Source organism: Lolium rigidum, chromosome 6 (genome assembly GCF_022539505.1).
Source record: "Lolium rigidum isolate FL_2022 chromosome 6, APGP_CSIRO_Lrig_0.1, whole genome shotgun sequence".
NCBI classification, from domain to species: Eukaryota; Viridiplantae; Streptophyta; class Magnoliopsida; order Poales; family Poaceae; genus Lolium; species Lolium rigidum.
In genome coordinates, this window is record NC_061513.1 from 349,898,444 (window position 1) to 349,912,968 (window position 14,525).

At 43.3% G+C, this 14,525-nt stretch overlaps 1 protein-coding gene across 1 annotated transcript; it reads left to right on the forward strand.

The window, feature by feature from the left end:
• The first annotated feature begins 9,577 nt into the window (after positions 1-9,577).
• Positions 9,578-11,838, forward strand: LOC124665040 (G-type lectin S-receptor-like serine/threonine-protein kinase SD2-5). Its single transcript, XM_047202433.1, has 2 exons — positions 9,578-9,678; positions 9,777-11,838. The coding sequence occupies exon 2, from the start codon at positions 9,926-9,928 to the stop codon at positions 11,660-11,662; it is 1,737 nt and encodes a 578-aa protein (XP_047058389.1). The 5' UTR covers positions 9,578-9,678; positions 9,777-9,925; the 3' UTR covers positions 11,663-11,838.
• Positions 11,839-14,525: the final 2,687 nt, after the last annotated feature.

A 14,525-nucleotide genomic window follows, 5' to 3' on the forward strand; every position in this document is an offset into this window, starting at 1 on the left:
AATTGTTCTACAACTCACATTTCTTGGAGTATCATAATGATGATATAGTATCCGAGATATGTATCCAAACTTTGTTGGATTAATGATGAGATAAAATATTATAACGCCATTATAATTTTGTGGATTATGCTTTAGTGACTACCGCTTTTACACTGAATAGAGCATCATCATGATCCGTTGAAATGACACCATACGAGTTATGGTATGGGTATAAACCCTAATAGTCTTTCTTTAAATTTTGGTCTAATAGTTTACAACCAAAATCGGATGAATGTCTTTGTTGGTTATCCCAGAAATTTAATTGGGAATTCTTCCCACGAGACAAAGACAAAAGTGTTTGTCAATGTTTCTAAATTCCGAGAAATTGTTTCTAGTGAAGTTTTTGAGTGGGAGGACAATATAATTTGACAAGGTTTATGAACCTGAGCATAATGGTCAGAGTAGCGCAGCATCGGAATTTGTTTCGGAAGCGGCCACGACGTATCATGGCTCCCATGACTACAAAGTGTTTTAGCCATGGAGATCGAAGTACATATTGAACCTTGTAGGTATGTTTTACTTTGTGATCAAATAAATGATTTGTGAACAAAGGATTGATTTTGAACAATGATAAACCAACTACAAACAAAGAAGTTATGATGGGCCCTGACTTCGTTAAAATGGCTATACGCCATAAAATCCAAGATAGATGAATACTTTTTGAAAGTAAATGGATCTATGAAATTGATGGACTTGGATGAAATATCCTTGAAGAAGCTCAACTTATTGAAAAGTTGTTTACGACAAAGTTCAAAGAGTTGACTACGATAAGATTAGATCTTCCGTAGCAATGCTTATAGTCTATGTGGATTATTCTAGTAATCACTACATATTTCTTTTATGAGATACGTTAGTAGGATGGCAAAATACACTACTTAACAGAAGTGTATATTAAAGGTGTATACTAGATACAAACCAAGAGTTTTGCTGGTCCGTGAAATACTAGATAGGTATACGAACTTCAATTGGATGAAGTAAGTATCGCGGAGTTTGAATCTTCACTGGATGAAATAGTCAAAGAGTTTTTGATTTCATCAGAGACGATGAAGAGGCTTGCATTTGCAAGAAATTAAGTGGGAGCGCTGAGACATATTTATAATACTTATGTAGAAGACATATAGTTGGTTATAAATAATGTAATTACATACTTGATTAAAAGGTTTCATTGAAAATTAACTTCAATGAAAGGATATGGACTAAAACATATTTAGTGTCAAGATCTATGAAGATAGATTGAAACACATAATAAGTTTAAGTCAAAGTACATAGAATGGATATTGAAATAGTTCAATATAGAAATATTAAGAAAATGTTCTTGTCATGTGAAGGTTTAACAAGACTTGAGTGTATCTGACACTCGATGAGTAAAAATACATGAGTGATTTTAGATCACAAATAAAATGTACAAAATCAGATATCTTGTGCTCTAAAATGTTATGAGCATATACCGGAATGATTCATAAGATGATCATAGGACGACAGTAAGAATATCCTTGAGTAATTTAGAAGAACTAAGGATATACATATATATTTTTGTATGAAGAAATGATAAACAAATCGCTGTAAGGTGTTACACCGATATTTATTTTGTCACATATCAAAATAGAATTTCAATCTCAAATTAGACTAAGTGTTGTTTTAAAGGTAGCACAATGAACTAGAAGTTGTCTATGTTAGATTTAGAAGAGTTCTAAATATTGTGATGGATTCTACAAAACGAAGGCAGAGTATGTCATTTGTTTTGACAAATGACTGAGGATGTTGAGTCAAGAAGTTCTTTGAGAACTTGGTGTAGTTCCGATAGTGTCAGAACTTTGAAGCTATATTGTATGTGACAATATTAGTGACTTATTTCAGACCGCGGAATTAAGGTTCCACCATAAGATCAAACATATTTAATGCCAACTCATTTGAAAATGAGTGATGCGTTGAGACGCAAATGAATTACAAAATACATACGTTTCTGAGCGTGTCAGATCCGTTGACTAAAAACCTCTCCCGTGAGCAATACATGATAAAGCACCATAAGGCCAAGGTGTTATATCTTTACAAATGTAAACTAGATTATTGACTCTAGTGCAAGTGGGAGACTCGAAGGAGATATGCCCTAGAGGCAATAATAAAGTGGTTATTATTTATATCTTTATGTTTATGATAAATGTTTATATATCATGCTAGAATTGTATTAACCGAAACATTAGTACATGTGTGATATGTAGACAAACAAGAAGTCCCTAGTATGCCTCTTAAACTAGCTTGTTGATTAATGGATGGTTAGTTTCATAATCATGAACATTGGATGTTATTAATAACAAGGTTATGTCATTGTATGAATGATGTAATGGACACACCCAATTAAGCGTAGCATAAGATCTCGTCATTAAGTTATTTGCTATAAGCTTTCGATACATAGTTACCTAGTCCTTATGACCATGAGATCATGTAAATCACTTATACCGGAAAGGTACTTTGATTACACCAAACACCACCTGCGTAAATGGGTGGCTATAAAGGTGGGATTAAGTATCCGGAAAGTATGAGTTGAGGCATATGGATCAACAATGGGATTTGTCCATCCCGATGACGGATAGATATACTCCGGGCCCTCTCGGTGGAATGTCGTCTAATGTCTTGCAAGCATATGAATGAGTTCATAAGAGACCACATACCACGATACGAGTAAAGAGTACTTGTCAGGAGACGAGGTTGAACAAGGTATAGAGTGATACCGAAGATCAAATCTCGGACAAGTAAAATATCGCGAGACAAAGGGAATTAGTATTGTATGTGAATGGTTCATTCGATCACTAAAGTCATCGTTGAATATGTGGGAGCCATTATGGATCTCCGGATCCCGCTATTGGTTATTGGTCGAGTGAGTACTCAACCATGTCCGCATAGTTCACGAACCGTAGGGTGACACACTTAAAGTTGGATGTTGAAATGGTAGTACTTGAATATGGAATGGAGTTCGAATATTTGTTCGGAGTCTCGGATGAGATCCCGGACATCACGAGGAGTTCCGGAATGGTCCGGAGAATAAGATTCATATATGGGAAGTCATTTTATGTGAATTAAAATGATCCGGAAGGTTCTACGGAAGGTTCTAGAAGGTTCTAGAAAAGTCCGGAAGAAATAAGGATGGAAGGTGGAGTCCCAAAGGGACTCCACCCACCTTGGCCGGCCAACCTAAAGGAGGAGGAGTCCCAAGTGGACTCCCCACCATGGTGGCCGGCCACCCCACCAAGGAAAGGGGGGAGTCCCACTCCCCTAGGTTTGGACACTTGGAAGGTTTTGGTTGGGGTCTTATTCGGACTCTTTGACCTAAGCCTTGGGGCTTCCACCTATATAAAGAGGGGGAGAGAGGGGCTGGCTGGCCACTCAAGCCACCACCATGGCCGCACCCCTCAAGGGTGCCCTAGCCGGCGCCCCTCTCCCCAAACCCTAGCGGTCTCTCTCTCCTCCACCATATCCCGCACGCTTAAGCGAAGCTCCGCCGGATTTCTCCACCACCACCGACACCACGCCGTCATGCTGTCGGATTCAAGAGGAGCTACTACTTCCGCTGCCCGCTGGAACGGGGAGGTGGACGTCGTCTTCATCAACAACCGAACGTGTGACCGAGTACGGAGGTGCTGCCCGTTCGTGGCGCCGGAAACGATCGTGATCAAGATCTTCTACGCGCTTTTGCAAGCGGCAAGTGATCGTCTACCGCAGCAATAAGAGCCTACTCTTATAGGCTTTGGAATCTCTTCAAGGGTTAGTCTTGATCATCCCCTCGTTGCTACCGTCTTCTAGATTGCATCTTGGCTTGGATTGCGTGTTCGCGATAGGAAAATTTTTTGTTTTCTATGCAACGTTATCCTACATGTATCACGTAGTGTTTTAATTGCGTTCACACTTTCACAGCTTGTATTACTACTTTGCAAGTTGCATTAGCGTTCACACTGCATGCATGCACATGCACAGAGCATCTCATGGATTTGCATTTAATGAGCCAACTTTTCAGCACTCTTTTATAAGTTGTTGCATGCATACACATAGCATCTCACTCTTTTCCTTCAGCACGAGGCAGACTCTCAATTCACTTTTTGCAATTCCCTTTTGGGGTTTTTTCATACGGTAATTCATATTTAATGGGGTCCTTTTGCAATTCCCTTTTTCGGGCCAGTGGTATTTAAGGGGGAAAATAACGGGTGGGAAGATCCACTTGCAACTCAAATGAACTACCACTTGCTACTCAAGTACTGTTTTAAGTTGTAAGCTAACAAAAGTTACTAAAATATTTCTAAATGAATTTTACTATTTAGGGTTGCTAGGTATTTATATTTATCGTTGATAAATAACGGGGCACCGGGTTGATAACTTGTAAACAAAAAAAAGTGTCGCTACATATTTTAAATTATATTAAATTTTTAGGGTTGATATTTATTTATATTTACCATTGATAAATAGCGGGTCACCGGGTTGATAGCTTCTAAACTAAAAGAGAGTGGCTAAAATATTCTAAATGAAATACTTTTTAGGGTTATTATTTATTTTATATTTATCGTTGATAAATAACGAGGCACCGGGTTGATAGCTTGTAAAATAAAAAAGTGTTCGCTAAAATATTCTAAATGGAATACTTTTTAGGGTTGGTAGTTACATATAATTACCATTGATAAATAACGGGGCACCGGGTTGATAACTTGTAAACTAAAAAGAGTCGCCAAAATATTCAAAATAAAATTAGATTTTGAGGGTTGGTCGTTTTTTATATTTACTGTTGATAAATAACAGGACACCGGGTTGATAGCTTCTAAACTAAAAAAATCGCTAAACTGTTTTCAAATAAAATTAACTTTGGGGTTAATAATTTTATATATTTACCGTTGATCACTCAAGTACGGATGGGTTGATTATTCAGATAGAGAGGGTTGATAACTTTTAGCCCGAAAAAAAGTGTCTCGAAACATATCAACATGGGTGCTAGTTTTGAAGATCTCGTCGAGACGGATTTTTTGGTGAAAGCGGATCTTAATTTGGAGTTATCGTTTGAAAGTTAAAGCGTTTTGAATTTACAAATTTGGAAAAGATTCCGCTGACATCAGCATATTCGTCTATTTGTGCATGCATGCGTAACTTTCCCTCAATAGCCTACACCAGGTTGATAATTTTATATATTTACCGTTGATCACTCAAGTACGGAGGGGTTGATTATTCAGATAGAGAGGGTTGATAACTTTTAGCCCGAAAAAAAGTTTCTCGAAACATATCAACATGGGTGCTAGTTTTGAAGATCTCGTCGAGACCGACGCATAGGTGAAAACATATCTTAATTTGGAGTTGTCGTTTGTGAGATAAAACGTTTTGAATTTTCAAATTTGGAAAAGATTCCGCTGACATCAGCAGATTCGTCTATTTTGTGTATGCATGCAGAACTTTCCCTCAATAGCCTGCACCATGTTGATAATTTTATATATTCACTGTTGATCACTCAAGTACGGAGAGGTTGATTATTCAGATAGAGAGAGTTGATAACTTTTAGTCCGAAAAAAAGTTTGTCGAAACATATAAACATGGGTGCTAGTTTTGAAGATCTCGACGAGACCGACTCATAGGTGAAAACAGATCTTAAATCGGAGTTGTCGTTTGTGAGATAAAATGTTTTGAATTTTCAAATTGAGAAAGATTCTCGTTTTACGTCATCAGATTTGTTCCCTTCTACATGCATGCAGAACTTTCCTGAAATAGGATATACTACAGTCCAAAATGTTCCTAAAATGGAAAAAAAATTATGTCCTAAACCGATCGCTCAATTTGCTTTGAGCAAACGATCGCTAGCTAGGGTAGCCCAAAAGAAGTGGTGCTAAAAAGAAGAAATATAATAGGGTTTTGGTTGTGTCTATGACAGGGATGGCCCACCACTTTGTCGGCTCTGTCCGGCACAACTAGGGCAGTCCTATGGGATGGGACCAAGGTGGGAGTATTACCGCATTATATTGGGCCGCTGCAGCGCGAAGGGAGCTATTGGCACTGCGACTGAGTGTTAACGGTTCGAGTTGTTCTAACCAGTGGGTCCTCCTATTTAATAACACGTATTTTGTAAAATGATATAACTCTGACTTGTGGGTCCACAAGTCTAGTTTGTTAGTGGAAAAGAACAAAAAAAGAACATACAAAAGGAGTGGCAGCTAACGGCCGTCTCTACCCTGATGTTACCGTCATGCCACATCAGCATGACAGTGGGCCCAAGCGGTCAGAAACACTGTTAGGCCTTGTTTGGTACTAGTGTTTCAGTGGGGATTAGTGGGGATAATACTCTAGAGTATTGGGTGAATCACTGCTGTCACCCAATCCCACAAAACCCCATCCCCAATCCACTAGGTAGAGGTAGAGTATTGGGGATTGAAAAAATTACACTAAAAATTTGGGGAAAAGTGGGAAAAAGTGGGGATTAAACTCTCTCATACTCTAGCACCAAACATGCATTGGGGATAAGTGGGGATTTAAAATTTGGAGCGAATTATCCCCACTAATCCCCACTAAAACTCTAGTACCAAACAAGGCCTTAGTGTTCTTTTGGTTTGCGAGGAGAAACACCGTTAGTGTTATCTGCAACAGTTGACTCTCTCGGTGGGGGTTTGCCAGAAAAAAAAAGTATCATGGTGATTTTTTGATGAAGTTGCCTCTGTGGTTGTTCTTTTGCAATTTTCCCGTTTGATTAGCTTGAGTTCTGCTCAACTAGAGCGACTATAAAGCCTACTACAGTTTTGCTACATCCAAGCACATAATAGTCTGATCACGAGCAAAACAACAAGAGCAAGGATTCAATCATAGCCAGTTGAGTTTTCTTTCAACGAAAAGTCAAGGATAGACAGCTCAGTTCACAGCTCACCTCTTCATAAGGCAGCTCCTGTTGGAAAAGTCAAGTCTTCGACGCAATATTCCGGTCACGAATGCGAAGCTTCATAAATTTGGTCTTCGCTGTCTAGCCAACTCTCACTAGAGATTTACACATCCATCACTATTTGCCTGGTCTATTTGTTAGTCAAAAACGTGCAAATCTCCAGTCAAGAATATCATAATGGAAGAACAATCGTCAGCTACAGAGTGGGCATACTTATAGCATCCAAGGTCATAGCAGGTACCCCCTCGGGTCGTCCCCCTCCAGGCGACTCGGGGGGTGGAACCCTAGCCTCCCGCCGCCGCCGCCGCCTTCCCCACCTCCCTCCCTTCCCCTCATCGCCCCCTGAGGCTGCCGCCGGCGAAGCCTGGCGCGGCCGGTGATGGGGGCGGCGGGGATCCACGCGTGGTCCCCTGGTGCGGCGGTAGGAGGCACGCCTCCGCGCCGGGAGGATGGTCCCGTTCCCTGCCGGTCAACGGCTACGTGGCCGCTCATCCCGTCTTCGCCACGGCCTCGCCGGGCGGGCGTTGATGGGGGCGGTGGCGCGGCCCTAGACATGGCGGCGCGACGCGACTCTGGACATGGCGGCGCGGCCTCTCCTCCGTTTCCTCGCCGCGGCCTCGCCGGGCGGGTGATGATGGAGGCGGCGGCGCAGTCCCAGATCCTAGCGATGATGGGGGCGGTGCGGTCCTCTCCTCCTTCCTCGCCTCGGCATCGCCAGGCGGGTGGGGATGGGGGCGGATCTCGTGCTCTCCTCCTCAAGGACTGGGACCAAGGCATCAAGGGCGGTGGCCCTGGATGGCGATGGAGGTGATGGCGTCGATCTGGTGGCAGGTGGCGGGCGTCAGGTGCCGCTAACCGCGGCACCACGGTGGTGGTCTTCTCTCTCGCCGGGGGAGATCGGCTAGTTGTGTGGCTAGCAGTGGTGGATCTTGCGATCCATCGCCTAGCTCCCGATGGCGAGGCGCAGCTGCCGGTGAAAGCCGGCCCGGACTTCGATCATGGCGGATGATGGCGGCGCTTTTCGTCTTTACCTTGTTGAAGGCATTGTCTTTGTAGTCTGCGTTCTTCGCCTGGGCTGCTCCAGGGGAAACCCTAGACCCGGGTCTCCCGGATCGGACGATGGCGGCGCGCAACGCGGTTCTCCCTATTGGGGGTATCGTTTTTGGAGCAGACAACGGATGGCGGTGGTGCTGAGGTGGAGCGGTGTGCTTTTGCTGTGTCGGCGTCGTCGAGTCGCCACGGCATGGTGCAGTGGTGTCTCGGGACGGATGCAATGTGATGGATACGCGCAGGATGGTGGAGTTGTCTGGCGCCATGGCGGCATCGATGGCAGGCCTGGCATGATCAATGCGATGATCTCTCTTGAAGATGGAGTCGAGGAAGACAGCGGTAGCAACTTCTATAGCGTGTGCGTTGGCGTATACTGAGAGTCTGCTTGACTGGATGTGTTTCTCATCTGCTATTGGGCGGTCTGGGAAGGCATTTCGTTTTTGGATGATATGAGTTGGTGAATTGTCACCCCCTTCATCCCCCTCTGTAGGTTTAGCGAGGTGGCTTCGAGTTTGATCTTTTGTATTGCTCTTGTAAGGTGTTGTGAATAATCTAATAAAAAAAGGCGTGTACATGCAGACTGGGACAATATTTGCCCCATTTCGAAAAAAAGCAAAGGTCAATAGGTTACATCAATTGTTCTTGGAAAGCGTCTGCTATCCACAAAAGCTTCAGGTAGTCACAATGCAAGTGGGACCTCCGTTTGGTTTGCCTGAGGAGAAAATGGTGAGGCAACATGACTACCAAATGTAGAACCGTCAATATCGTGAACACGAAGCAGTCTTACGCTTCTGAGAGCTGCCCCGCCACCCCACAAGTTCTCTCCCCCTCTACATCCCAAACAGAGTCATTGCACAGAAATAGATGTGCCATTTCGTATTGAAGAGAGAAATCCACATGTGATTGTGATAGGCTACTACTTCGTTTTCGCATTACCATGTCGTTCAGACAAATGATTCAGTCTGATACTTGATCTCACCAAGTCAAAGGAGTAACAGTGCCAGCACCCATCAGTATGCCTCATCTTGTCTATATGTTACATACGAAACAAGTATCATCAGCTTCAAGTGTGAAAAGTTTTCTCTTCACCACCACGCCGCCACCCCCACCCACCCACCCACACGCCCTACCACCACCAACTCCCTCTGCTGCAAACCTGCATGCATGGGTCTTGTAAACTCTCTGTTCTTCGTCCTCATCGCCATCGCAGGTTTAGCCATCCAAGCCCACTGCGATTACAGTGCAGATTACCCTCCTGGTCCCTCTGCAAACTTGTCCACTGTCTGGAAAAGTGGTACAAACCAGCAACCAGGAAGTTTTTACACCGTCGATCCTTTGATCACATGCCCTGTCCCCGGGAATCAGAGTCTTATCTTCGCTGCTGGCTTCTACTGCGCAAAACCATGTAACTCATACGTCTTTGGAGTATATGTAGCTGTTTTTTCAAACCATACAGGCGAATTTTTGCCGAACTATCAGCCAATTTGGATTGTGGACCCAATAGTAGTTGTCTGGTCTGCAAACCGCGACCGCCAGGTCCAGCTGAATGCTACCCTCAATTTCACCTCTGGTGGTGATTTGGTTCTTCAGGATGATGACAACAGCCTCGTTTGGTCTACCAACACATCAGGCCAGTCTATTGCTGGGATGACCATCACTGAGCTCGGCAATCTGGTGCTCTTCGATCAACATAACAGGTCAGTTTGGCAGTCATTTGATCACCCCACAGATACTTTGCTTCCTAGGCAGCCAGTGTTGGAAGGAATGATTCTGAGGCCTAACTCCTCCTTTGCAGACTGGACTGTCAGCAATCAATTTTACTTTACTGTTCTTTCTGATGGTCTATACGCTTTTGTTGGGTCTGCCCAACCTCAGCAATACTATGCATTTGCGGCATCTATCGGAAACAACAGATATTTCACTCTTGTAAATGGGAGTCTGGCGATGGTTGATGCATCCTCGTCAACGCTGAAGCCACAACTACTGCTAGATTTCAAACTACCGCTATCTTCGTCTTTTCAGTGCATCAGATTTGAGTATGACGGCCATCTCAGGGTATATGAATGGGTGGCAGACGAACGGCTGCAGATGAGCTTGGTAGCACATGATTTGTTTCAGTTAGAGTACTGTGATTACCCAACTGCATGTGGGGAGTATGGCATTTGCTCAAGAGGTCAGTGCTCATGCCCGACAGCACCTGATGCAGCATACTTTAGGCAGATTGACTACCGGACACCCAATCTTGGTTGTGCACTGGAGACCCCAATTTCTTGCCAATCTATGCAATATCATCAACTCATAGCTATCCCCAATATTTCTTACTTTTATTACAACTATTCCATAGAAGCAGAACTGGGTGACGAGGAGAGCTGTAAGCGCTCCTGCTTGACCACTTGCTCATGCAAAGCTGCCATGTTTCGCTCCTATGGTAATATTAACGGTGGTGGTGGTTGTTCCTTGGTAACAGAAGTCCTTTCGCTGCAGGTCGATCAGTTCAAACAAGTATATCATAACGATTCAGCATATCTGAAGATCCAGGTGAGCCAACCACATCAAACAGCCAAGAAGAGAGTGCTTTTAGGTCCCCTGCTTGCAGGATCAATTGCTTTATCCATCCTACTTATTTTTTCCTTCGAGATAGTACGAAGAAGGCGAAAGCAAGAAAAAGATGATGAGGACGAATTTGCCAACATACCTGGAATGCCCATGAGATTGACCTTTGAGAAGCTGAAAGTAGCAACCAAAGAATTCAGCGACAAACTAGGTGAAGGAGGATTTGGCTCAGTTTTCAAGGGGCAGTTAGGCGATGAGACTGTTGCTGTAAAACAGTTGGATAGAGCTGGTCAGGGAAAGAAGGAATTCTCGGCAGAAGTTCAGATAATTGGTTGCATCCAGCACATCAATTTGGTCAAGCTGATTGGCTTCTGTGCAGAGAAATCACATAGGCTCTTAGTTTACGAGTATATGTCGAGAGGGTCGCTAGAAAAGTGGATCTATTACAAACAGAACAATGCTCCCCTTGATTGGTGTACAAGACGCAGGATTGTCACCGACATTGCTAAGGGCCTCTCTTACCTTCATGAGGATTGTAGGCATAGAATTGCTCATCTTGACATCAAGCCACAGAACATCCTCTTAGATGACAGCTTCAATGCAAAGGTGTCTGATTTTGGGCTGTCCAAGCTGATAGACAGGGATGAAAGTCAAGTAGTGACCAGAATGAGGGGAACACCTGGCTATATGGCACCTGAGTGGTTGACATCTCAAATTACTGAGAAAGTTGATGTCTACAGCTTTGGTGTTGTGGTCATGGAAATTATCAGCGGAAGAAAGAATCTGGACTACTCTCAACCCGAAGGCAGCGTACAGCTCATTACCTTGCTGCAAGGGAAGGCGGAGAATGGGCAGCTGGAAGATATGATCGATGAAAACAGTGATGACATGCGCTTACACAAGGAGGAAGTGGTTGAGGTTATGAAGCTTGCAATGTGGTGTTTGCAGAGTGACAAAAACAGAAGGCCTGCCATGTCATTGGTGGTGAAGGTCATTGAAGGAGAGAAGGATGTGGAAGCTAACTTGGATTACAACTTCTTTGACCTAAGCCCTGCAATCTCTGTTCCAGTTTGTCGGTCCACTTCTTCAGCTCCACCTGCAGCATCAATTCTCTCTGCCCCCAGATGAACCTGTAAAAGGACTGTGTGACATGCAGTGACATATTTGTTATTGCTGTTTTGTTCGTATCCAAGAATAAATCTTCATATTGGTGGCACGGCAAAAGTAATTTGTTTCACACCTGTGCCTAGACCATGAAAATATTTATTAATTTGGCCAAAAAGATACTATACTGTACCTTGTCATTCTATATTAGATTTTCCAGAGGCAAAAAAATTACTTGCTTACGAAGATGACAAGCAGGTTAATTACTTATGCAGAGAGTTTGTCCTGATAGAATTAAATACTGCATATAGAAGTGCACTAGTTATATTATATATATTTCCTTATTTCTAAAGAGCACAACCATGTCGTCATTCCAAGATGGTGGCGCACGCACATACCCTGAATTTAAGGCTAAGAGCATGTTTGAGACAGTAGAAATGTTTTTCCTACAATCACAATTTTTTAGTAAATAACTAACTGAAAATAATATGACACGTCATGAATTACTACTAACTGTGAAACGAGAAATAAATACTAAGAGAAGAATCTAGCTTACGGCTGCAGTGGACTTGTACTGATTTGTTAGTGAAATTCTCAACAAAGCAAGAGGTGCCAGCTATAATATGCAGTCAATAGGCCAGCTATCCAAGTGCAGTTGCAAAGCAAAAACAAAAAATATCTGGCTAGTAATAATATTATTATGTATGTTATGGTTAGCACAGGGATGGTCCATAGATGTGACTTTAAAGGCTGACATACAGACATAACGTGCACATACTGCTGGTCCAATCTAAACAAGAAGATTCAGAAGAATACTCCTCATTCTTCAGCTTGTTCTCTGGCATATCCTGAGGCATCAGCATCCCAGAATAAGCTTACACAACTGTGCAAGTTGCCGGCCGGCTATAAATCTGGCACAAAGTCAGATAGCTGAGGCAAGGAGGAGCTAGGCAAGAGCGGAGGATATGGAAATGATGTGGCCAAGGTGAATAACAGGGCAGTGCTCCCTCGGCAGAGTACGCAAGCAGAGATAGGAAAAGCACTGGTCTGCAACCTGCTTTGCCGAAGAAGAGCTGTCCTGCTATTCGACACCACAAGCATCAGCATCTTCTCCCCTGCCCCCTACATCCGAAGCATAGTCATCGTATGGGAAGCAGATTTATTTTTCAGCATGTTGAGTTCAGTTTCTGAGGGTTTCCTAACCAATAAAAGGGTTGCAGCACTTGGGTTGAGCTGGCTAATGAAAATTTTAAAATCTTAGCGAAGATTCCCACAAGATGGTTTCTCAGGCTCCTGGTTTACAGCTACATGTATACATAGGGAGCATCATTACAAAGTGGATCATTACCAATATTTCCAGGGGTCTATCTTATGTTCGTCGGGAATGCAGGCAGGTAATTGCTTATCCAGATATAAAACCTCACAAGATTCTCTTAGATGACAGCTTCAACACAAAATTTACTGAGTACTTGCTACCCAAGTTGATCAAGATGGATAAGAACGGAGTGATAACAAGAATGAGAAACGCACCAGGATGTATGGTGCCCGAATGGCTCCCTTCACAAATTAGTAACAGGTAAGATTTGGACCAATCTGTAAAAATTGTGGCGATGCACCAAGAAATCCTTTGCAGCAGTCAATAGGGCAATCCTACCAAAATACCAGAGCCTAATCATTTCTTTGCAAGGAAGAAACCACAATTGTTGTCACTAGAGATTTATGATAAATTAATGACAACCTTTTCAACAACAAGCAAAATAGTTCAACATAATCTGACGACAATTAAAATGTAAGGGAATCACAAGACATACCATAGATGGTGGAAAAATGGTCCACCTTATCATTACAACTTCAAAGAGCAAGATATGTGTATGCTTTGTGCAAGAGCTCCATGAGAATACCTTTACAGTTGGTAGCATATCCTTCTGCACTTAAGTCTTTTGTTCACTATAAATTCTCTGTACGAGCACCAGAAGGGCTTGAGCAAAATGATCAAGTTGGGTAACAGTGAGGCGTGTGGGGCTTGTGAATTACAGTGCTGTTCTCCCTCGGCAGGGAGACCAAGCAAGAAGAATCATGCTTTTGTAGTCCTGTCAAGGGAGAACTGCCCTGTCATTCAATGCCACAAGATCCTCCTCCTTTTCCCTGTCCGTGCTCTGTGTGAATTCATCGTTGTTAATGTATTCCATGGTATGTTTTTCTCCCGCTATAATTGTAATCTCAGGAGCAACTAAGAACTGCATGCATATAAACATATGGTGCATTTAAGGCTGTAATAGCTAATAACTACGTTCGACAACTTCAAAGGATCCATATATATTTCTTACATGCACGAATTCATAAGTACTTATGATTCCAAAAGTAAAATGTCAAAAAGAAAGTGCTAAACTAAATTCTTGTGTGCTGCAATTCGTAGACATAATTTCACAGGATTTCACTCCAGAACAAACGAATTCCACTTAATTTCTTTAGGAATGCGCTAGAACAACAACGAATGCAACAGGGTGCTGTTACCTCTCTGGAAGATTCCGTGCATACACTACTGATGCTGCTACTGAAAATACAAGGTGCGTAACTCACCTGCGTCTTGTGTAGAGGCCAAAGAGCATACCAGAATGTGGGCGGCGCCCACTATGGCCCCCCATCCTTCGCCGCTGGTTCCAGGGCAACGGAACCCTAGCTCCGGAGGCGCTGCGTACGAGGAAACTCGCCAGCGGAGTCGCCGGACTTGGGTGATGGAACGGGCGCCGTTTCGGGGGCAAGTAGCAAGCAGACGGGAGCGGATCTAGACCGTTCAGATTTCAATCGAACGGCCCACGAACCCGTGCCGCGCCTTCTCAGCCTAGGAGGGTTCTGCGCCGCCGACAGGCGGAGAGAGAAAGGCGTC

What these genes read in the sequence shown, in the direction of transcription:
- LOC124665040 (XM_047202433.1), top strand. Translation starts at nt 9,926, where the DNA reads ATGGTTGATGCATCCTCGTCAACGCTGAAGCCACAACTACTGCTAGAT.